The sequence below is a fragment of the Syngnathus floridae genome, chromosome 8 (genome assembly GCF_059516105.1).
Source record: "Syngnathus floridae isolate MCC-2025c chromosome 8, RoL_Sflo_1.0, whole genome shotgun sequence".
NCBI lineage: Eukaryota > Metazoa > Chordata > Actinopteri > Syngnathiformes > Syngnathidae > Syngnathus > Syngnathus floridae.
The window spans coordinates 150,704-174,128 of record NC_142420.1 but is presented as its reverse complement, the minus strand read 5'-3'; the positions used below and the strand labels follow the sequence as shown (position 1 = coordinate 174,128).

At 56.2% G+C, this 23,425-nt stretch overlaps 3 protein-coding genes across 7 annotated transcripts; all 3 read left to right on the top strand.

Moving 5' to 3' along the window:
* Positions 1 to 268: 268 nt before the first annotated feature.
* Positions 269 to 9,015, top strand: LOC148393716 (zinc finger E-box-binding homeobox 2-like). The gene is made up of 8 exons (XM_088382784.1): positions 269 to 423; positions 4,458 to 4,574; positions 5,672 to 5,740; positions 5,892 to 6,097; positions 6,531 to 6,633; positions 6,782 to 8,178; positions 8,406 to 8,562; positions 8,668 to 9,015. The coding sequence occupies exons 2-8, from the start codon at positions 4,517 to 4,519 to the stop codon at positions 8,925 to 8,927; spliced, it is 2,250 nt and encodes a 749-aa protein (XP_088238910.1). The 5' UTR covers positions 269 to 423; positions 4,458 to 4,516; the 3' UTR covers positions 8,928 to 9,015.
* A 691-nt stretch (positions 9,016 to 9,706) lies between these two features.
* Positions 9,707 to 13,921, top strand: qtman (queuosine-tRNA mannosyltransferase). 4 transcript variants are annotated; one of them, XM_088382787.1, is made up of 10 exons: positions 9,707 to 9,836; positions 10,830 to 11,029; positions 11,182 to 11,349; positions 11,418 to 11,594; positions 12,251 to 12,367; positions 12,731 to 12,876; positions 12,941 to 13,083; positions 13,175 to 13,245; positions 13,316 to 13,407; positions 13,540 to 13,921. In XM_088382787.1, the coding sequence occupies exons 1-10, from the start codon at positions 9,777 to 9,779 to the stop codon at positions 13,674 to 13,676; spliced, it is 1,311 nt and encodes a 436-aa protein (XP_088238913.1). In that variant the 5' UTR covers positions 9,707 to 9,776; the 3' UTR covers positions 13,677 to 13,921. The 4 variants fall into 4 exon arrangements, with proteins under 4 accessions (XP_088238913.1, XP_088238914.1, XP_088238912.1 ...); XM_088382788.1 differs by lacking the exon at positions 13,540 to 13,921 and having other exon boundaries at positions 12,767 to 12,876; positions 12,941 to 13,085; positions 13,316 to 13,533; XM_088382786.1 differs by lacking the exon at positions 9,707 to 9,836 and having other exon boundaries at positions 10,552 to 11,029; positions 12,767 to 12,876; positions 12,941 to 13,085.
* A 413-nt stretch (positions 13,922 to 14,334) lies between these two features.
* Positions 14,335 to 23,177, top strand: itgav (integrin, alpha V). Of its 2 annotated transcripts, XM_088382781.1 has the most exons (32): positions 14,335 to 14,813; positions 15,692 to 15,816; positions 16,294 to 16,385; positions 16,506 to 16,620; positions 16,695 to 16,756; positions 16,846 to 16,894; positions 17,136 to 17,258; positions 17,347 to 17,391; positions 17,460 to 17,503; positions 17,581 to 17,637; positions 17,739 to 17,791; positions 17,870 to 17,945; positions 18,012 to 18,141; positions 18,214 to 18,311; positions 18,547 to 18,640; positions 18,712 to 18,757; positions 18,871 to 18,978; positions 19,057 to 19,112; positions 19,188 to 19,342; positions 19,519 to 19,656; positions 19,754 to 19,821; positions 19,892 to 20,036; positions 20,117 to 20,209; positions 20,316 to 20,395; positions 20,477 to 20,557; positions 20,726 to 20,831; positions 20,893 to 21,051; positions 21,117 to 21,254; positions 21,329 to 21,442; positions 21,517 to 21,624; positions 21,715 to 21,834; positions 21,915 to 23,177. In XM_088382781.1, the coding sequence occupies exons 1-32, from the start codon at positions 14,617 to 14,619 to the stop codon at positions 22,005 to 22,007; spliced, it is 3,168 nt and encodes a 1,055-aa protein (XP_088238907.1). In that variant the 5' UTR covers positions 14,335 to 14,616; the 3' UTR covers positions 22,008 to 23,177. The 2 variants fall into 2 exon arrangements, with proteins under 2 accessions (XP_088238907.1, XP_088238906.1); XM_088382780.1 differs by having other exon boundaries at positions 17,870 to 18,141.
* The last annotated feature ends 248 nt before the right edge of the window (positions 23,178 to 23,425 follow it).

Below are 23,425 nucleotides of genomic sequence, written 5' to 3'. Positions count from 1 at the left end.
GGACACAGACAGTGGTGGGCTTTTTCTTCTCTTCTTTTATTAAGAAAAGAAAAGAAAAGGAAAGGAAAGGAAAAAAAAGCCTTATTACACATGGTCATTTTTTAGTGAAAAAAGCCTTGCCATTCAACTTTGTTGAGTTACATCTTGTTTATTTTTTGCATTTTGATGAATCGTATTTGTATGACACAAACTGTTGATGGTCTCAGTGAAGACACCTGTGTTCATTGCGTGTGAAGTGAAGACACCTGTGTTGCGTAAGAGGGCGAGCCAGCCCTCCTGCACATTGCAGCAGCAGGAGCAGCAGCAGGAGCAGCAGCAGGAGCAGCAGCAGGAGCAGCAGCAGGAGCAGCAGCAGGAGCAGCAGCAGGAGCAGCAGCAGGAGCAGCAGCAGGAGCAGCAGCAGGAGCAGGACTAATAGTTGCAGTGAGTGGTTGTGTCAAGAGAGCTGAAGGTCCTCCTCGCCTTTATTTATTTCTATTGTTGGATTTTTGGTCCACAATTTAGGGAGCGCGCTATCTGCGCCTCACGGCAAAAGCCATTGCCAATCACCTGTTATCCAATTTACTCACCGCGTGGTCGTTTGATTTCTTCAGATTTAGGAAAATGCTCAGACACTGAAGCAGAAATTAGACTTCCACAGGTTGCTTGAGTTCAGTCACAATTCTGGTTAAGAAAGCTCTGTTTTCAGGAAAGTCCAATACAGCGCTAGGCCTTTTGTGCGACCATGCTCAAGAGCAGAAAGTCTCCATTCAGAAAAGGCAACGTTCAAGGTTCTTTGCTCAGCTTATATTCAGTTGCACGTGCCGGTGTGGGCCGAGTTTGATGGCTGATGAGTCTTTGGGGTGGGGCAAGTTCGCAGGAGAGTTTGATTCCATGGGAGTGGGTGCTGCTGGTTCGGTGACAGCTGGTTCCGTGGGGTTGGGTGTTGATTATGGGTCATTCCATGTGTGTGGGGGCTGTTGTTTTCCTTTCCGTCTTTCAGCCTTGACGATCAGCTTTGGCCGGGTTCTTGGCTGTCTCCCTCTGGCACCTTTACCGGTTTTATCTCCAAGCGTCCTTCCTGTAAACCAGGGGTAGGCAATTCCGGTCCTCGAGGGCCGGTGTCCTGCATGTTTTCTATGTCACCCTGTAGCACCACACCCGATTCAAATGATCAGGATTGTTATCCAGCTTCTGCAGATCTCGCCAATTATCTGACCATTGGAATCGGGTGTGTTGCAACAGGGTGACATAGAAAACATGCAGGACACCGGCCCTCGAGGACCCGAATTGCCTCCCACTGGTCTAAGGGGACGGCGACTGACTCAGCTGGCTCCTTAAGTGAATATTTGGCGCCCTCTCCTGTGCCGGCCAACGGAACACACGGAAGCGACATGAGACTGCGGAAGAAGTGACTGCACTGGTATCCGCTAGAGGGAGCCAAACCCAAGTCAAAAAAATGAAGCAAGTCTGGACAGTGACCCGGCGTCTCCACGGAAGGCAATCGGTCAAAAGAATTGCGGAGAAAGCTGACAAAAGCGGGGTGTTATTTCATTGATGGCAAATAGCTTGTGTGGGAGCAACATTTCATTCATGGGCTTGATGAATGAAAGCACTTTTTTTGTGCGGGTTTTGTGCCTCCTCGTATCTTGCCTTATCCAACGCATTTCCGTCATGACTTGGGTATACTCACGGAGCACTTGCGTTTCCTTTTTTTCTGTCACTCTTGAACGCTTTCCTGTCCACGATTGCTCCATGTGCGTACTTCCGAGGCAGGGCGTCACCCGTATCCCATAGAAATGAGAGCGAATTATTCAAGGGATTGATAGCTAGTCTAAATTAGTGGTCCCCAACCAACGGGCCGCGGACCGGTACCGGTCCGTGGGTATATTTGGTACCGGGCCGCACAGAAAAAAAAGAAAAGGAAAAAAAAAAGATCGACGATTAATTAATTCAGGTCAAGACGCTCGTCCCGGTCACGTAACATGTTTCCCCAGTCGAGCCCGCAAAGCTAACAAAAATAAGTAAGAATTTATTTTGAAAATTCTAAAAATAAGATTGGGGATTCTCTCCCAATTACATTCGTCGCTGCATCTGTGCCTCTTGACACAGGTTAATTCAAGTCAAGACGCTCGTCCCGGTCACGTGGCATGTCACCCCGGTCGAGCCCGCGTAGCTAGCAAAAAAATGAGTAAGAAAATGAGGTGTTTGGAAAGAGGAAAAGGCCCAATGAGGAGACAGAAGAAGAGGCTACAACTTCCAAGAAAAAGAAAACTGGACTAAAATCAAGGCAGAATATCCCGATATCGCCACAAAAGCAGAGAAAACCCTGCTTCCCTTTCTGACATCCCATCTATGTGAAGCGGGATTTTCTGCAGTTTTCTACAGATTTTCTACAGCGACCAAAACAAACCTACGGAGCAGATACTTAATGGTGAGTTTTAATTTGATGTGCTTTGTATTTGTTTTAATGCCAGTAGTATCATTTTATTTCATCGTATTTCTATATACTTATTGTAATGATCTAAATATTCATCTGACTTATCAAAGTCCCAAAATATTCCTCCAAATGACTTTCTAATCATTCGTCAGTTTGGCTGATCAGAGCGAAGAGGCTCAAACATCGCTCAACTCCTGTCCCGTGGGCGACAGCCAGGATCGTCTTCCGTCGGCGGCGGGACGTCTCCTGTCTGCCAGCTTCCGTCAAGTCCGGACCTCGCCGGTCTTCACAAAGCCTCCATTGAGGCATCTTGGTGACATCCGCCGCCCGTCGGAGCCACCTGGGGTTGCCAAGAATCGGCCAAGAATCCCAACGGCGAGCGTCAAACGTTGGCCCATAGGCAGGCAGGCAGGCAGGCAGGCAACGCTGCCCTTCCCTTGTTGCTTCCTCTTTTGGAGCCGAGAGAAATTGCGTGGCTGCAGGTCCAGCTTTGAAATTTCAAATTTGGGTGAAATTTAAAAATGCAGAGTTCTGGGAACGCTTGCTCCGTCATCGAAGGGGCTCGCGTTCGGGTCGTCGAGAGAGAGGTGCTGTCGGACTGTCCATCCGCCCACCCTTTTTTCCGCCGTTGCCCCCCCGTGGTGACCCGCTCTCACTTTAGCGGCTCATCTGGATTAGGCTCCATCGGCGTGGTCCCCCCGCAAGACAGATGGCTAGACCCCTGCCCACCCCAGGGGGGGGACGACCTTGCAATGGTTTGTCTAACTTACTGATCTGGAGACCCCTGGCTGGTGCTAGCTGGCTAGCGTGGCTGCTAGCTAGCTGCATTTGCGGGGTTCCAAAGTGAAGGAAAAGAATGAAGGCCACTTGAATGCTACTGGAAAATGTCATCTGTGGCTCTCTTACTCATCAACTTTGAGTCTTTTTCAAAGGCTTGTTCGTGAGGACCAAGAAGGACATTTGCAAAAGGTTCACTTTTGTGCCTTTTGCCTGACTTTGTTCCTTGCAAGAGCAAATTATTTTGTAGGTGCCCCCCCCCCCCAACCACACACACACACACCCGAGTAGACTCACGTGCGCTTCCTGGCCGGGCCGCTATCGGACTTCTACGAGCTTATCTGAGCCGGACCGAGTGCGGGGAGGAAGCGCCGCGCGACCGACGCGCTGTCACTCATTTTGCTGATGGCAAGCGCTCACGCTTTCCTGTGCAAAATAATAAAAAAAAAAACCTCAACTGCCCAAATGCTTTGGTGGGCCTGTTTCCTAAAAATAAGCATTGTGACAGCCCATCTATATCGTGCTTTTGTGGCCATCTCTTGATATCGGTTTCAAATTTTGTGTTGTTTGCGTTTATGCCAAAAGAGCAAATACTGCTGCCAAATTGTTTCCAGTCAATGCGATGACGTTTGACTTGTCAGCTGCGTGACTTTTGCTCGGCTTTGCTTTGCACTTTCTTTGCAGCCGAGCCCGAGCCCGAGCCCGAGCCCGAGCCCGAGCCCGAGCCCGAGCCCGAGCCCGAGCCCGAGCCCGAGCCCGAGCCCGAGCCCGAGCCCGAGCCCGAGCCCGAGCCCGAGCCCGAGCCCGAGCCCGAGCCCGAGCCCGAGCCCGAGCCCGAGCCCGAGCCCGAGCCCGAGCCCGAGCCCGAGCCCGGTCGCTCCGTCCTTGCGTCACATTGCGCGGCCAACTTCATAAAGGCAGTGAAGTGATGAAAATTAGCAAAATGCCCAGTCAAATTAGCCGGACGAAGAAGAAGCCAAAGAAGAACAATCGGAAATCATAATGCTGACTTCCCACCACCGGACGCAACTTGCATCGTGACGTCACCCAGGTCATTCCGACCCGTCAATTGGCGCAACAGCTGTGACGTCACCGCCCCGAAGTGACCACTGCGTGCGTAGCCCCTCCTACGCTGTAGGTCGTGCTTGAAGGACCGAGTCATTGTTCGGGCGTCGTGGACGCGGTCGGGTGTGCGCGCGCGCGCTCTGTTCTGCACCGTACCGAGCCGAAAGTGACGCTTGGCTGGCTGCGCTTGTGACAGGACCAGGACGGACCCAAAGCTCCAGTGGGTGCCGGTGGCCTGCGCGTGCGTGTGCAGACATGGAGGAGCGCGCGCGCTTCCAGAGGAGAAAACAAGCCAACCCGCGCAGGAAGAACGGTAACTTTTCATCACACAAACGAGTCGTTATGCAAATTTGAAGAGTTGCAAAAGTTATTATAACGAAAAGAAGAAAAAGAAGCGTGTGTGTGCGCCGCGTGCGCTTGTGCTCCATCAGCGTAGTTTCATTGAAGTGGTGTTTAGCAGCGTGCACGGCCTTTTTCCTGGCTGCAACCTGTCACTCGCTGCGTTGTTGCGAGGCGAGACGAGGTGGCGGGGACTGAGTGAGTGATGAGTCGCCTTTTTCTGCCGTCCGCTTTGACAAAAGGGAGGGCGTCCGTCCGTCCGTCCGTCCGTCCGACATGTGCCACTTGAGGATATGTCAAAGTTCACCCAAGTCTAGCTTTTCCCGAGAGCAACGCACCCGAAGTCAAGCGAAATGCCTACGCACGCACGCGCTTGCATCACGCTCCATTGATCACCACCGAGATAACGGCCCCGCCCGTCCCGTCACAGACACAATATGAGGCAGAGCAGAGTGAGGCTGTCAATCATCAGAGCCCAAGTTGATCATTCTCTGTCATTTGTTTCTTTCTACGCCGCTTGCTCGCTCGCTCGCCATCATCAAATGAGACGCTCACGTCTCAATGATGTCAAGATGCTCCTTGACAAGTGGCACCAAACCAAAAGACACATGACTATGCGGCTGTGCTGTGCGTATGGGTAGATTGGGATCTTGCAATTACAAATCCGCCATATATTGAAAAGAAACCACCACTGAAACTTTGTCTAAAACGAAACCAAGAAATTCAAACAAGTTAGCACATTGAAAAGAAGAAACCACGCGGAACCAGCCATTAGAAAGCTAGCCGGGAGCGACACTTCAAAGCGGTGCCCGCCCGACCGACGTCCCCTTCATCCGGCCCGGCGCTCGATGCCAAACCGGCTCGCTCGCCTGAGAGGAAGATGATGACTTGAAGATTTGCACACTTCCTGCGTCAGCGCTTTCACTTCTGCAAACCTTCCTGGAACCTGCATACACGCACGCACGCACGCACGCACGCACGCACGCATTTCCATGGACTCACGGCTGCATATCCACTACACACGGTGCAATGTTGTCACGGTATATCGTAAACAAGCACCTCCCCCTCCAGTGTTGGACCACGATGCGGCGACGTCACGAGAGCGGGGACAACAAAGTGAAGAAGATGGGCAGACGCTGGGTGAGTCGCCGCGGCAACGCCTCCATCTGCACATCCGCCCGCACATCCACCAAAGCTGTTCCGTGAGCAATTGCGACGCGGGAGCTCGTGACAAGAGTTGCCCTGTTGGCCTCAAATGTTTTGACCTATGCCTTTCATTCCCTTTTCGTAGCCAACGCCACTCTTTTCCGTCAACGTGAAGGCTTGTGCGGGCTTTCAGGGCCATCGCCGGCCCAGTACCTATGGCGCAGCCGCACGACCGTCGTCGACCTGCGAGACCCGAATGAGGCCGGAGACGGCGGCCACGCAGAGGCCGCCGCGGGAGCTGCCGTGGGAGCTGCCGTGGGAGCCGATGCCGGCGACCCGACGGGAGAGCAGGTCAGGGCTGGCGTTGCAAAATCAGCTGTTGGATGACTGGATCACAATACTGCTTGTCCCAAAAGTTACACAGCAGAACTTTTTCTTCTCATTTTATTCAGCATCATGGCAAAAAGCACCCAAAAGTCCCCCCCACCGTGAAGCTTAAAAGCCACCCAGATGGCGCTTAAAAGGAATCCAAATCCAGCCGCTTTTGTTTCTTTTGCGGCGTCTGCCTGCCATGCTTTTCCTCTTTTATTGGCCTTCATTTTGAAGTCTACTTTTGCTTGATTCCAATTTTGGGGGAAGCCTTTCAAAGGGCCTACACGGGGGACGAGAACAGACCACTCGGGAAAGGCGCACAGAAAAAGTCCAAACGAAGGGATCCCCCTCCCCTCCCCTCCCCACCGGAGATGACGCAATGTGTTGAATTGACTTTTCCGTTCAATTGCAGCTGCCGAACGACGGCGGTGGCGAGCGCAAGTTCGAGTGTGCCGAGTGCGGAAAAGCCTTCAAGTACAAACATCACCTGAAGGAGCACCTGCGCATCCACAGCGGTAGGTGGCGGGCGGGCGCCATGGGTAACAATGGATTAGGATTGGTCCACAACTGCAGAGCCACTTTGAAAAGATAATGGCAGCTTCTATGGCCTCCTCTGACATCTTTTCTTCTTTCCCCCTTTTCTTGTTCTGGGCTGGCTGCCAGGTGAAAAACCCTACCAGTGCCCCCACTGCCAAAAGCGCTTCTCCCACTCGGGCTCGTACAGTTCGCACATCAGCGGCAGGAAGTGCGCGGGGCCCACGCAAAGGCCGGCGTGCTCGCCGGACAGCCCCGCCCCGCTCTCCCGCCCCCGCCGGCTGCAAAATGGCACATCGGAAACCGTCCCGGAGTACGGGCCAATGACGGGCTCTTGTCATGGCTTTCGTGCAAACGGGGTCTCCGCAAACAGGTACGGCCGCCTGGGAACGTTGAGTGTGGACTTCCTTCTACCGGGTTTCAACCGTGTCCACAAGATGCGCAGGCAAAAGATGGACAGGAACCCAGAGGAGGTTTCCAAAGCGCCAGCTTACCCAGTGAAGGAGCTCGGGGCCCACACGGAGAAGGAGGAGGAGGAGGAGAAGAGCAGTCCAGCTCAAAGTTTCACCCATGCCGCGCCAAAGGCTCGGACGGTCCCAAACAAACAGAGCAACCTGTCTGTAGAGCTCTCGTGCCAGTTCTGCGAGGAGACTTTGCCGGGACCCATTGCGGTCCACCAACACGAGCGCTACCTGTGCCAGATGAACAAAGGCGTCCGAGCCCTTTCGCAGCCAGCCGCCGGACTCGGTCCGGGTTCCGAGTGCTCGCAATGGCTCACGCCCACCGCCGAGAGGCCCCGCGCAGTCCCCCCTTTCGGGGATCGCCTGTCGGTCACGCAGACTAACTGGACCGTGAATACGGACCCCGACTCAGAGGAGCTGGTCAAGATCTCCTTGGCTGTGGGCCTCCCGCAAAAGTTTGTTCGGGACTGGCTGACTCGGCGGAATCCCGGTCCCCCCGAGGACGGTGGGTCACGACTGCGGCAGATCTCGAGACACTCGCCGACGTTGTCAAACGGCGATGCCTTTACGACAAAGAGTCCAGGGGCAAGATCACCGGGGGCCCCTTTGGACTGCAACGGTCGTCCGGCAGCACTCGACTCCAAATGCGTGCGGTGTAGCTCCGGCACGCCAAACGCTCCGGTCGGGGAGGAGCTTTACGCCGATACTCCGTTGGATCTCTCTGTACCCAAATACCTGGCGCGTGAATTCAGCGGCGACAGGAAAATGGGATCCGAGCAACCGCAACTCAGTGGCCACGGAGTAGGCCGGACTTCGGGAGCAGCAGACCGGCTCGGCATGGAGAAAGAGTCGCCGGACGGTGGCAGAAAGCGCCACCTTGTGGAAAAAAGCCCCATGTTTGGGACGGATGCCTCCGCGGTGAGTCGGCTCCACACTTTGCCGACATTTGTGTCACCCGCCCGCTACCCACTGCTCCTGGACTCGGTGAGCTTTGCGCCCCAAATGGCAAGCAGGGCCGGCGCGTTTGTCGACATATTGCACGCCAGCAGCAAAACAGCTCTTCAGGTACGTTGCTGGGGTGCCTTGAAATTTGATGAGCAGTTCATTTGTTCACATTCTGTCTGATGGAGGATGGGCAGGTCGGGGGGGGGGGAAGTTGCATGAGGGCAGCCAGGTTTGTAAGCTCTGTCCAGACTTGGGATCATGGGGGACGGGGGGGTGGGTGTGTGTCCAGAAGGTGTCTCCCAGTCAAGAGGTGCGAGATTATCATTGCACGTGTATGTTTGCGTTAGAGGGAGCTGTCGGACGGGTCTTTGGACTTCCTGTCAAGTGCGGAGCAGCTGACGGGAGGCCGGCAGGCTGCCAGTGGCGGGACGTACGCCTGTGACGTGTGCCGCAAAACATTCCAGAAGAGCAGCTCCCTCCTAAGACACAAGTATGAGCACACAGGTACAGTTGAATGGTGCTCTTTGTGGCTCGCTCTTTGTTTCTTGGGCTGCCTTTTCATTTGTTTCTTTCCCCCCCACGCACGCACACATGCACGCACGCACGCAGGCAGGCGTCCCCACCAGTGCCACGTCTGCCCCAAGGCCTTCAAGCACAAGCACCACCTGATCGAGCACTCGCGCCTGCACTCGGGCGAGAAGCCCTACCAGTGCGACAAATGCGGCAAGCGCTTCTCGCACTCGGGCTCGTACTCGCAGCACATGAACCACCGCTACTCGTACTGCCGGAGGGAGGCCGAGGAGAGGCGGGTCCGCCGGGAGGCTGCCTCGCCGCGGGACTCTCGGATGCGGGCCCCGCTCCTGTCCTGAGCGCTTTGGCCACCGGGTTCGCTTTCTGCATTCTGCCTGCCCGCGGATCTGATCTGTATGTGTCAAATCAAAAGCAACTTTTTCAGAAGCCACATCAAATTCTTTTTTGGTGTCATTGCCTAACTTATTTATTTCACATTGTCATTTTGGGGCACACTTCCAACTTTGACCAATCAAAGAAAAGTTCTTCTAACCATCCATCCATCCATCCATCCATCCATCCATCCATCCATCCATCCATCCATCCATCCATCCATCCATCCATCCATCCATCCATCCATCCATCCATCCATCCATCCATCCATCCATCCATCCATCCATCCATCCATCCATCCGTTCTCATTCGAGGTGGCTGTGCTGACCGCTAGGTCGGTGTGCCGCCGCCGTCCTTCCATTCAGATCAATGAAATAAAAAGCTAACAAAATGAAACGTGTCATCTTTTTCGCATGAACGAGTCGATTGCTGACTCAAATATTGAAATAATGCCCCCAGAAAAAGTACTTGAGTTAACCATGTACATCAGTTGCGTATGATTTAAATGTGCTCAACTGACGTCATCCTCCGGGAGAGATGACAATTGCTGACCAAAACCTCACACTTTGGACGGTTTTGCTATTTATTTCGTTTTTTCTTCACAAATGGATTGATACGATCGGTCAGATGCTCCATTTAAAGGACGTTGTTTTCAGTGTGTACACTTACTGACTTTTTATGTGTGGCTGTAAAAAACAGGAAATAAAAGTTGAATTGAAGGTTTGTAAGAAATACTAAGAATATTAAGGCAACAATTACCGAGCTAGAACGCCAAAAGGCAGTTCACGGATGGGGGCGTTGCCAAGACGTACGTCATGGACAAGGGACGGCGAGATGACGCCACGCCACGCCACGCCAGGCGAATGGAGTCACAGGTGCGTGTGCCAGAGTGTTGTTGTCTTCGTCGCCGTTAGCCCGACCAGCAGACTTTCATCGGGGGTCGCCGGGCATTCGTCAGAGTTTCACTTTGGCTCCCCGTCTCCAATATTAGCCGTTAGCTCCTCGGCTAGCCGCGCCCGCCCGCGCGAGCTAGCTTCCAGCTGGCCACGGGTGGGTTTGTTCGGGCTCCAAGTTTGACTTTAGTCGCCGTTTGGCTCAGCGAACAGCTCTCCGAGCGAGCTAACGGCGTCGTCCGAGCCACGCATCTGGCCGCACGCGAACGCGCCTGACCGAGGAGCTAACGTTGCGAACCCGAAAAGAAAGAGTCCAAGTGAACGAGCACAGACAGCGGACTCGGTCGCCTGGATTGCTTGATGGGTAGATTGTCAGGAACCGATGGCAAAGCCTCCTTCCCAATGAGGTGCTTCAAGCCCTCACAGAACAGACAATTTGGACCAAAGCACTGTATGTTTGATTTTTTCTTTTTTTGAGTGATGATGTCAAACACATTGCTTGTGCATGAGATGGTGAACTCGAGCCAAGGGCCCGAGTTGAGCACGTATCAGCTACGCCAAGCATCATCCATCCTCTATTGGGAGCAAGCCTACTCGGGAGCCCTCAATTGGATGTGACGGCATAGTTGTGAGCGACCTTGGCCTTGGGAGCGCTGGCTCGCTCGGCAGCAGCCCAACAATCTGCGCGGAGGTGACGTGACGTCGATGTTATCGTTTTGGCCGGCGGCGCCCCCCGAAGGCCGCCGCCGCACAATGGACGCCGTAATGACGGCCGGGGGCCTGCCGTGTACCATAATGGCGGACGCGGCTGATAGCCTGGCTCATTTGCGTCTGCAGATATGGCTGATGGAGCGGCGGCCCCCGCCGCAAATGACTTGGCATTGTGTCCCTAATGAAGTCGGCTGTCGCGCGTCACTCGGGCCTGTCACTCACGCCACCCGCCCGCTTTGTTACCTTTCCCGTCTGTGCGGTCAGGTCCCGTCGTTGCCCCCCCCTGCCCGGGTCCTGCTCCTGGAGCCCTTCTATGGGGGTTCCCACAAGCAGCTGCTAGACCTGCTGAGCGCCCAGCTGGACTCCTGCGTTGCCTTCACCACGCCCGCTAAGAAGTGGCACTGGAGGGCCCGAACCTCGGCGCTCTACTTCAGCCAAAACGTCACGCCCAACCCGGCGTACAGGTGGGTCCCCCACACACATGCACACGCACTCCCCCCAACCCTTCAACACGGTCATCTAACTATTGCGTCATCAATTTGATTAAAGAAACCCAAGTTGGCCTGAGCTGGGCCTTTGAGACTTTGATTTCGAGACTTGTTTGACTCGGCGCCAGGGTTCTGTTCTGCAGTTCGGTTCTCAACCTATGCGAGCTGGTGGCCCTTCGACCGGATCTGGCCCAGCTGAAAAAGGTTCTGTACTTTCACGAGAACCAGTTGGTGTACCCGGTGCGCGAGGAGCGGGATCGTGACTTCCAGTACGGCTACAACCAGATTCTGTCGTGGTAAGTGGCTGGCCGTCGCCGCTGCCAGTGCGTTTGGCGTGACCCGTGCGGCGGCAATTTGCTGGCAGCCTGGTGGCCGACGTGGTGGTCTTCAACTCGGCCTTCAATATGGACTCCTTCCTGTCCGCCGTCACGTCCTTCCTGAACAAGATCCCGGACCGGCGGCCCCCCAAAGACCTGGTGCACGCCATCCGGCCCAAGTGTCGGGTTGTTCATTTTCCGCTGCACTTGGCCGACGTCGGCAGGTCGGTGACGTCACCGCGGGGGGCGCATGCCCGAGCCTTTTCGAGATCTTTCCGCAAGCCGCGTTCCGAGCCGCCGCCGTTTTTTTAATTTGTCTGCAGTGACATCATCGACATGTGACGTGTCTTATCCTGCCGCCCGCCGCCGCGTGCGTTCTCCTGGCTTTTTTGCTCTTTAATCAAAGAAGATCAAGTTTAATCAGAAAAACATCTGCTGAGCACCTTCATCCGCCTTAATCCCGCACCTCATCCTCAAATGCGTGTGTACTCGTAGCTTGTCGCTCAGGGCAAGGTGTGTGTCTGTGTGTGTGTGCGTGCGCGCGCGCGTGCGGCGCGTGCGTGCCTGAATGGCAAGCTACCCAGAGACGCACGCAGCCTTATCCTCATTTATTTGCGGTCGAGCAAGACGGATTTCCCTGGTCGGGCCCGCCACGTCGGAGTGGTACGTTTGTCCAACGAATCACGGCCGACGGCCCGTGCTCAAAAAAGCCGGCCGGTGGGCGGTGCGGATGCTTGGGCACCGGCCGCCATCGCTTCTTTTTGCAAATGCTTTGGATGGCTCCAGCAAGGCCTTTCAAGGTCTAGCCGTTGATCAGAAAGGAAGACCACTTGAGTTTGTGTTCCGCTTTGGGAACAGCGTGTGCGTTTCTTGTTTGCAGATGCAAAGTCCCGGCGCATGCTGCCGCCGACGTCATCACGCCGACGGCCGGCGCCGCTGCGGACCGCCGCCCCGACTCCCCTGGGACGCCGCTGCACATCGTTTGGCCTCACCGCTGGTGAGGCACCGGCGGCAACAGACGTTTTTGCGGGCGGGCGGGCGGGCGACCCGAGCGCAAAGGCGAACGGCGCGGCCTTTGCCCAAATAAGCTTAACGTGTGGCAACGGTCTCTTTTGTCCCGTGTTTTTGCCATGCTCTCATGTCAGTGACGCGCTAATCGCCTCTCAACTGAGCAAAACACAGCTGGATTACAGCTGCCGCCACCGCCGCTTTTATTGCGCTCCAATTAGGATTAGCGGCTGCCAGACTTCATCTTCTTCTCATCTTTGCCGCTAATCTGCCGGTGGCCTGGATACTGGCATCGTTGCCGCCGCCGACCGCATTTCCTTTGCCTTCTTGAGGCCTCTCACAAAACCGACAGGAGCATTGGAGGTGTTGATGTGTCGCGTGCGCGTAGGGAGCACGACAAGGATCCTGAGCTGTTCTTCAGCACCATGTTGAAGTTGAAAGAAGAAGGACTCGACTTCCTGCTCTCTGTACTCGGGGAAACGTTCGCCGATGCGCCAGGTACGAGCGGCCAGCTAACGGGCGGCTAGCGCCAGCTAACGAGCTGTTTCCGCGCTGTTTCCAGAGGTGTTTGCGCGCTGCCGGCCTCTGCTGGACTCGCACGTCGTACACTGGGGCTTCCAGGAGTCTCGGGAGCGTTACCTGAGCATTCTATGCCAGGCCGACGTGGTCGTGTCTACCGCGCGACACGAGTTCTTCGGAGTGGCCGTGTGAGACGCTACGCCGCGCCTCGCTTTTTTGCTGCGTACGTTTGCGTGGTCATAATCGTGTGTGTGTGTGTGTGTGTGTGTGTTTTAAGGTTGGAAGCGGTGCACTGCGGCTGTTACCCTCTGTGTCCCAAGGCTTTAGTCTACCCCGAGATCTTCCCAGGTACAAGTGCGCAGGCGTGCGGTCGCTCCAACCCGCCAGCCCGTGACCCCCAATGACCTTCGCCCCTTAGCCGAGTACCTGTACGCCACTCCCCGGCAGCTCTTCAAGAGGTTGCGCCACTTCTGCGCCCGGCCGAGACACGTACGCGCTCACGCGCTCAAGGTAGCACACAAAGACGAGAAGGTCAGAGGTCAACTTTGGTCCGCTCCTTCTTGTTCATCGACAGCATGTCACGTTCCTGATTTAGATTAGATTATTTTAGTTTAGCTTTGCATGTGACGTTTGCGTTCCCAGGTGGACACGAGCCGGTTCTCGTGGGACGTCCTCAAGGACTCTTTCCAAAGTCTCCTGAGCACATGAGCGCGCCTGCTTTTCTTTTTGTGTTTTTTCTCCCAATGATCAACAGACATGATCAGCTGGTGGGTGGATAGAAATCAAACAAAACCCCCGAGGGAGACACCGAGTCTTTTTTTTTTTTTTTTTTTTAATAAAGTACTTTCAATGTAGCTCTTGGAAAAGAAATCCCTTTTGTTTTTAGCGCGTTTGTGTTGCATTACAGGAGGGTGGTCACTTGTAAGGTGATGACAGCAAAGTTTTGCTTTTGGAGGATTTGTCGCTCTCATCAAAAAATTCCACTTGGCGCCTCAAAGCAGATTAAAGCAGAATTACGACCTCATCGCAAATACTGTAATCCTGACAGCACGACAAGACACGCGCAGGGGCCACCGCGCCGGCGTCATTCATGCTCAGGTCAAAGTTCATCGCGCCGCCATGTGAACCTTATTTAGAATATCGGAGGTTAATCTTAGTCTTTGTTTTATTTTATTTATTCATTTATGCTGCTGTTTTTGAATGGTCCGTGATGCATTGTTATGTTAATTAGAATTTGTGGCGAGCACGAAGCGTAAAGGGGATATTTTGTCACAGTGCAATGGCGCCCTCTGTTGGCAACGATTGGATTTGCATATTTGCGCGGAACCGCTTGCGTCGCTGTTATAAAAAGTGGCCAAGGCTTTTATTTGGGCAGAGAGAAGCCGGATGTGTGGTCACGTTTGACCTTATTATAAAAAGTGGGCCAGGCTTTTATTTTGACAGAGAGAAGCCGGATGTGTGGTCGCGTCTGAACTTGCTTCCCTTGTGTGGACGCCTCACGAGCGAGCACGAGCAGACAGACGTCTCTCCGCCGTGACTCCGCTCGTTCGCCTTCATCCGACCAACTTGTCCGGCGTACAGTTGCCGAACGGAACCGCCGTCGCCATTCTCCCGTGGAAGCGCCGAGAAGGGCGCACGCAAGCTCGTTAGTCGGCTCGACTCGTCAGCAGGCGAAAGTTCCCCGAAGCCTTCTCCCTCCCTCCTTCCCTCTCTCTGGCCATGGTAGTGGGGCCGGGGCTGAGTGGCCGCCTCTCCCCCGCCGCCGTTGTATCGGTGGCGGCTGCGGCGCTGGTCGTGCTCGTGCGGAGCGGAGGCGCGTTCAACCTGGACGCCGAGCGGCCGTCGGTGTACGACGGCCCGTCGGGCAGCTACTTCGGCTTCTCGGTTGACTTCTTCAAAGCAGCCAACAAGCAACAGTAAGAAAAGATCAGTGGCAACCTTTATGCAGAAACGCCGAATCGCGCGAACAACTTTGTCGACAACTTTGAGAAGAAGGTGACTCGTTCTGGAGGAGAAGCTGGCTGCTGCGCATGCGCCACAGTCTCCTCCGGGAAGGCGCAGCTTCGCTTGGCATGACTTCCGTCCCGCTCCTGACCATAATTGGACGAATGACGACGCACTTCCTGGCCTCGACTGACTAACTTTGGTGGGAGCGGATGCCTGCCTGCCTGCCTGCCTGCCTGCCTGCCTGCCTGCCTGCCTGCCTGCCTGCCTGCCTGCCTGCCTGCCTGCCTGCCCGCCCGCCCGCCCGCCCGCCCGCCCGTCCGCCCGCCTGCCTGCCTGATGGCCCGCCTGCCCGCCCGCCTGCCCGCCTGCCTGCCTGCCTGCCTGCCTGATAGCCCGCCCGCCCGCCCGCCTGCCTGCCTGCCTGCCTGCCTGCCTGCCTGCCTGCCTGCCCGCCCGCCTGCCTTTACTTGCCATTGGAATTCCAAACTCAAATGCTCGTTTCCAGTTGAAAAGGCCAATCATAATTCCAAAATACAGCCCTGTGTGAAATTGAGCAAATCTGCCACTGAAGAGGTTTGGTGGTGTTTTGCGGGCTCCACTCCGACAGTGTCCACCCAGAGTGCCGCACACGTTGGGACTCCTGTCAGAACCAACGTCCGTCTCCAATCAAAGTCCTCTGATGGCTAAATCTCGTCTGAGTGAACGTCCCGGTTCAATCGGACCACGGCACATTTCAGATGGTCCCGATTAGCAGGGCAAATTGACGTGGAGGTCGGCGCGTGTGTCGGAGAGTCTTGCAAAAAGAAAGCGGCGTAACGAGCCCATTGCGCTTTGCCGCTTTGCTCAGGTCGGACGTCCTGATCGGAGCGCCGCGGGCCAACACGTCGGGCGACGTGCTGGAGCGAGGGGCCGTCTACAGCTGCCCCTGGGCGGGCGGTGTCGCCTGCCGCCAGCTCCTCTTTGACACGTCAGGTACGCAAACGCCCCACTGCATGGCCGTGATGGCTCATACCGCGTTCTCCAATGACGAGTTTTACATTCTGCCAGTTTTTTTTCAAGTGGAGCATTTTTAGATGCCACAGTCAGCCATTTGAGGCCATGAGAATAAAAAAAAAGTAACAATGTCTTCTAAAGTGTGGTAAAATCAGGAAGCAGCGGGAGTTATTCGTGCGTTGGAAAATACGAGTCTATTGTTGCTAATGTCGCCTGCATGATTCAGCAACATAATCTGGGATTATCAGCGTGTGCAGAAGAGGAAGTGAGCGAGCGAGCGAGCGGCTCAACTCTTGCGCCATATTTGGACAAATGAATTTCCATATGTTTGACGCGTGCCTGCGAATGCCCTGCTCGTCGCCCAAATTGGCAAACTCAAATCATTTCTGGCTTTTGAAAAATAAACAAAGTGTTGAAATATTGCTAAATGGCGAACCTCCGTCCCTCTCGTCGCAGGCGACAGGAAGAACGCCGACGGCGCGCAGATGGAGTTCAAGTCCAAGCAGTGGTTCGGCGCCTCGGTGCGCTCGGACGGCGAGCACATCCTGGTAAGGAGGAGCAAAGCGAAAGCGCGCTGCCATGAAGGAGCCACGCAATCAAATGAGGAAAAGGCGGAAAATCCAAAGCCGGTCGACCCAAAAGTTTGCTTTTCCGGGACCTCTACGCAGGCGTGCGCGCCGCTCTACCAGTGGTCCACCTTTGGCGTGTCGGAGCGCGAGCCGGTGGGAACGTGTTTCCTGAAAAAAGACGACACGGTGGTGGAATATTCTCCCTGTCGCTCACGTGCGTTCCCGCTCGCCTGTCCTTCTGTCTCCGCCTCTCCCTGCCAGTCACGTGCCGGTCTTTCCTCTGCGCAGGTGCCAACTCCCCGGAGGGCCAGGGCTTCTGCCAGGCTGGCTTCAGCGCCGACTTCCTCAAGGTAGGCGGGTGGCGCCGACCGGCATGCTGAGCTCGGGTACTAAGGCCAGTCCCGTTGTGTGTGTGTGTGTGTGTGTGTGTGTGTTGCAGACCGACAAGCGAGTGGTGGTGGGAGGACCCGGAAGCTTCTACTGGCAAGGTCACGTTGCCAGCGCCTGCACACATGTCCCCTTCCTTCTGCCCGGGGGGGGGGGGGGGTGTTAGCATTTTTTTTTTTTCTTTCCCCCTCACTTGGTTGCAAACGGTCAAGGTCGGCTTAGCGCGGGACGCTCTGGTGTCGTTTAGCTTCCAGACGCTCCGCAGTCCGGACGTAGCCATCGCGAGCGGACTCTCCGGGCAGATTCGTCTCAAGCGGTCTTGTGTCGGTCGTCTCCCCGCAGGTCAACTAATATCGGACGACGTGTCGGAAATCTTTGCCCGCTTCGACAAGAGCTACGTCAGCCCCTACGGAAAGACGCTGGCCACCAAGTCGGCAGGCGCCCAGTATGATGACAGTTACCTGGGTGGGTGAGGGTGGCCTGCAAAGGGCGGCCGGCGTGGGCCTCCTGCGCTCCGCTCACTCAACCCGCCTGCCTTTCCTTTTGCCACCAGGATATTCGCTGACTGTCGCAGACTTCAACGACGACGCAATTGAAGGTAGCCTGGCTGGGGCTTTGGGTCTGAAGGGCGGCCACAAGTCGCTGATGCCGCTCATGTGCTTGCAGATTACGTGACGGGCGTGCCGCGGGGCGACAAGGCGCTGGGTTACGTGAGTGCAGCATGTCGGCCCGTGCCGGCAGGCGCCTGCGTGTTGACGCGCGTGCCGACGCGCGTGCCGTCTTTCAGGTCAACATCTTCAACGGCCGCAACATGGAGTCCATGGTCAACTTCACTGGCAGTCAGGTGAGCGAGTCCGTCCGAGCCCAACTTGCAAAAGTGTCAAAGGGTGCATGCCAGGTGATTTGCGTGGCCTGGCGTGAGCTTTCTCTTTGTGTCCCTTCAAGATGGCCGCCTACTTCGGACACTCTGTCGCCGCCAGCGACGTCAACCAGGACGGGTGAGTGGCCTGCCTGCCTGCCTGCCCGCCTGCTTGCCCGCGTGGCTGCCAACGCTAACGCGAGGCTCATGCGGGCAGGTTGATGGACCTTCTGGTGGGCGCGCCTCTCTTCATGGACCGAGGCTCTGACGGCAAGCTGAGGGAGGTGGGACAGGTAACGGCCATGCGCGTCTCACGCCTTCGTCCGGCTGGGTCCCGCTGTGACGCCTTTTGGCTGCAGGTCAGCGTGCTCTTGGGTCGAGGAGGCTTCTCTTTCCGGCCGCCGCTGACGCTCACCGGCTCCGAAGTGTACGCCCGATACGGCTCATCCATCGCCGCGCTCGGAGATCTCGACATGGACGGATACAATGGCACGTGTGCGTGCGCGAGCGAGCGAGCGAGCGAGCACGTGTGGTCACGTGTTTGTGTTTGACCCCAAGCAGACGTGGCCATCTCGGCCCCATACGGTGGTCTGGAGCGCCTGGGTCAGGTGTACATCCACAATGGCGGTCCTCAGGGCCCGTCGCAGACGCCCTCGCAGGTACCAGCGCCCCATAGCAGCAGCCTTCCTTCCGTTCAATCCCCTGACAACTAATCAGTTTGGAGTTGAGACAAATTTGATGAAAAATGACACGCAAGAAGCGTCAAATGATTTTTGCCTTGATGGGATTGGTCAGGATGAGCCAAAAATGAGCGCTTTGTACGTTTTCATTTAGCACCCTAGCTAGCGAGTTAGCTAGCGCTTGTCCATCTTGTGTGCACGTGCCACCTGGCAGGTCCTGCAGGGCAAATGGGCCTCCAGCTACATGCCGGCCAGCTTCGGCTACTCCATGACGGGGAATACGGACATAGACCGCAACGGCTATCCAGGTAAACGCCCGCCCGCACCAGGTGCGTGTGATGCGGCAGGCGTTAAGCTCCTGCAAATGTTTCTCTCACAGATTTACTGGTGGGAGTGTTTGGAGCTGACAGGGCTGTTTTGTACAGGTGATTAGCTGCGCACATGCGCACGTGTGTGCGTTCGTGCGAGTGTTTGCCTGCCATGACATCAAACAAGTCAACGTGTGCCACCTAACCCATGCTCACGTGTGTGCGATCAGAGCGCGGCCGGTGATCAGCGTCAACGCCACGCTGGACGTCAGCCCTCAGATCATCAACCCTGAGGGGAAGAGCTGCACGCTGCCTGCGACCGGCGCTGCCGTGTCCTGGTGAGTGAGTGAGTGGGCGGGCGGGTGCTCAGGCCGCCAAACGCCTTTGCTAATCGCTGTCCGTCGGCCCACCCGCAGCTTCAAGGTCAAGTACTGCCTGAAGGCCAGCGGGGTGGGGGCGCCCTCTTCCCTCAGTGAGTAACCTTCCGCCGGCGCGGGGGCTCTCCTGCCTGCCCGTCAGGCGCTCGTGAGCGTGCGCTCCCTTCCAGCGTTCCGCGTGGACGTGCTCCTGGACCGACTGAAGCAGAAGAACGCGGCCAAGCGAGTCCTCTTCCTGCACAGCCGAAGCGTCGCCTACGCCAAGAACGTCACGCTGAGCAACGGCGGAGGGCCTGCGTGCGAGGAGCAGGACGTCTTCCTCAGGGTAGGTAGAGTAGGAGCCCCTGGCCGGCCGGACGGCCCTGCCCACTCTGCCCTCGTTGATGGATTGCGATATCAGCCCGTCAGTTTGCGTCAGTCGTCCTTCCCGATAGCAGACGTTTGCAAACGTGTCACCCAACCGACTAAGTTCAATGCGCTCGGTTGCTTTTGCGGCGGCAGGACGACCGCGACTTCCGCGATAAGATTACGCCCATCTCGGTGGTTCTGGAGTACGCCTTGGACTATGGGCGCGCCCGAGACCGCAACGGCCTGCTGCCCGTCCTGGACGTGGCCGCACCGCCCAACGTCACCCGCCAGGTGAGCCAGCCGCCTGTGCCGCGCGGGGCGCCCGCTGGTGACGCCCGCTCGTGACGCCCACTCATGACCCCTGCTCGTGACGCCTCGCTGTCTCCAGGCTCACATCCTGCTGGACTGCGGCAAGGACAACATCTGCAAACCCAACCTGCAGCTGTCGGTCCAGAGGTGACTGCAGCCACACCGCCCAAACCAACACTGTCTAAGACTAAATCCGCCTCCACCCCCTGCCCCCCAGCGACCGTTCCGAGATGGCCATCGGCGACGACAACGCGGTGACGCTGGAGATTGTGGCCGAGAACCGCGGCGAGGGCGCCTACGAGGCCGAGCTCCACGTCTTCCCGCCGCAACAGGCCGACTTTACCGGCGTGGTGCGCAGCCAGGTAAGCGTTTGCGGCGGCAGCGAGGTTTGGCCAGGCCCGGTTTGCGGCTGACACCCGTGTGGCTGGTGCTGTGCCGGCAGACGCTGAGCCGGCTGTCGTGCGCCTACAAGAAGGAGAACCAGACCAAGATGGTGGTGTGCGATCTGGGCAACCCCATGAAGGCCGGAACCAAGGTCAGTGGAGCCAAAATGAATCCTCCTTTGTCTGTCTGCTCGCTTGGATTTGTTTGCGTGTCCTCATCTTGTGACTGGCTGCCATCTTTTTCCTTTGTTTGGCCAGGTGCTGGCTGAGCTGCGCTTCAGCGTCCACCAGCTGTCGGAGGACGACACGGACGTGCGCTTTGATCTGCAGATAGTCAGGTCAGACACGCCGGCCGGCCGGCCGGCTCGCCGTCTTGGGCTCACCTCGGGCTCACCTCGGCCCCCTTGGCGTGTTTGCAGCTCCAACCAGTTCAACAGCACCAGCCCCAGAGTGTCCAGCGTCACCAAGCTGGTCGTGGTGGCGCAAGTCTCCATACGAGGGTAACGGCGGCCGCCTCCCTCCAAACGGTCCCAGATGAGATCCAGATCCATTTTGTGAATGTCACCTGCGGGGCTCGCTCCGTATGGCCTCGTTTGGAGGGCATTTCAGCAGGGGGTGTGGACTTCAGCAATCTACTGCGGGTGATGGTTGTGTTTGTGCGTTTGTAGCACGTCGTCTCCCGGCCAGCTGCTGCTTCCCATCGCCAATTGGCAAGCCAAGGTTCCTCCGCTCACCGGCGACGACATTGGACCACAAATTGTGCACGTCTACGAGGTAAGCACGAGATAGGCCGCCCGCCCGCCATCTTTCTTTTGACGCGTGCGTTTGCGTGCAGCTGCTGAACAGCGGTCCCAGCACGCTGAGCCTGGCTTCGCTGGAGGTGGAGTGGCCGTACGGCCGCCACAATGCCAGCCTCCTCTACATCACCCACCTGGACACGGAGGGCCCCGTCAACTGCTCCAGCAACGTGCGACTCAACGCGCGCAACGTCACCGTAAGACCTTTCCAGCCACCACGCAATGTTGTTCTTGAAGCCTGATGCTAGCTTGTCACCGCTAGTTGGAGAATCCCCTGGCGGTGCTGAAAAACGCCAGCGCCGGAGATGGCCAGACGGAAGGCCGCAAGCGCGTACGCAAGCGTGAGCTGCAGACCGGCGGCGCCGGCAGCGACGACGACGACGACAACCCGCTCAAGCTGGTAAAAGCGCCCAGCCAGCTGGCTGCGGCCTCTGTCGGCGCCGTGACGGCGACTTGACAGCTGTGTGCGCGCAGGACTGCAGCACGGCGTCCTGTGTCAAGCTTCGCTGTCAGGTGGGACGTCTGGAGAGGAAGAAGAACGCCATCGTCTTCATTTACTCCCGACTGGACGTCAACAACTTCCTCAGAGTGCGTACACACACACACACACACACACACACACACACACAAGAACAGTGTGACGTCGCTGTGTGCGCGTGCAGGCGGAGAACCAGAATCGCTCGTACGTGTTGGAGTCCACCGCCTCCTTCAACGTCATCCAGATGCCCTACAAGAAGATTCCGGCCACGCTGCCGTCCAACAGCACTACCGTAAGACGCATGGCCGGGCCGGGCCGAGCGCGCGCTCTCGCTCGCTCGCTCTCGCTCGCTCTCGCTCTGACGCTCGTTTTTGGCCAGCAGGTTAGCGTGTCGGTGCTGTGGGTGGCGGACGCCCCCCAGCCGGTGCCGGCTTGGGTGGTGGCGCTGGCCGTGCTGGCGGGCCTTCTGCTGCTGGCGCTGCTCATCTTCATCATGTACAAGGTCAGAGCCGCCGAGTCAGCCGCCGTCCTTGCGAGGTGACAACGTGTGACGACTGGTATGTGTCACGTGTGTGCGTCCAGCTGGGCTTCTTCAAGCGAGTGCGCCCCCCGCAGGAGGATTGCCTGGAGAAGGAGCAGCTGCAGCCCGAGGAGAACGGAAACGCAGATACTTAGCCCGCTCTGGCCTGTAGCCTAGCTTAGCACAAAGGCACATCCTGTGTGAGCACCATCATGGACTCTTTGCACTTTGTTGGCATCGGCGCAAACTTGAGCAGACGCCAGCGACAGCAATCCAGCAGATTTCTCCGCTAAGCTAGCCGTCGTCGGCGTGCTAGTTGCTGCTCTCGCTAACGTCGCTTTTGGCCAACGTGTTTGTTTATTTTTTAACTCAACACTTTGTTGGAAAAGATTAACTGAACCCGAGATGTACAAACATTGCCTTTTACATTTCTCTATCGGCCGCTACCAAGTATTCGACAACAATTGACTAATTGCCCCGCCCGCAGAATGGTTCAGCATTGAGAAGCTCAGTCCAACGTGACAAGCCGGCTCAGGGCGGATGCTAGCTGTTGCGCCATCCAAAAAGTCGCTATCCCTTCTCGTACGTACTTGGCTCGTCATTTCTGCACGTGATGCCCATGTGCCGCAAAGTTGGTCCTTCGAACGATCGCCCTAACCCTAACCGCCATGGCCGGCTTGACGTCGACTTTTACCTTGTACCGTTCCCACTGACGTTAACAAATCCTCATTTCAGATGCTCAAAAAAAATCACTAAATTTCGAGCCTATTGTTATTTCATATGGTACAATATGCCGCCGGGCAAAGGCAGACATGAACGTGGAATGGGCTTGGATGCCGACCACGTGTGGCACGGGCGCAGTCGGCACCATGTTACCCTTGATATGGCGGCCCTCTACTTTGTTGCCGATTCCTCAAAGAAATGATTCATCACAGATGCGTGTTTTGACTATTGCTAGTCCATGTGTGTTTTAGTTGCTTTTCAAGCCTTATTTTAAAAAATGACTTGCTAGTTAGCAGATGTCAACTGAACCTAGCTAACAGCCAAGCTAGCTCGCGCGGCTAATTACGTTCATCGCATTGAGACGTGAGTCACCGCAACACGCTACTTCCAGTTAGTGTCAGGATTCAGTCTGTAGGGTGGGGTTGTGGGGGGGGGTGTTTTTCTACTTATGCTAGTAAACGCACTCGGAGCGCCGAATGTTGTCGACATTAGCCGAGGCCTAATGAGCTGAGCTAGCTCAGTGGTCTGATATTGTGTTTTCTTCTTCATTGATACTGATTTATCTTGTCACCTAACTTTGAAAATAAACTGCTTTCCCAACATCTGACGGCATTGTAGTCCGCGTATCGGCGGTGCATAGGCAATTCCATTGCACGGCTAGCAAACTACCTCCAAGAGCAAAGCCCGAAACTGGAGCAAAGTTGTTAACTCAAAATGAGTTTTACTGGAATGTTTGCTTTCGTTAAAACATTTTGTGGGTGATGTAAAAGAGTGAGAAGAAAACTCAAGTTTTACGATGGCCGTGTCCACGAGGAAGCTTGGAACAGACTCGCTCTGTGCACGACTTACA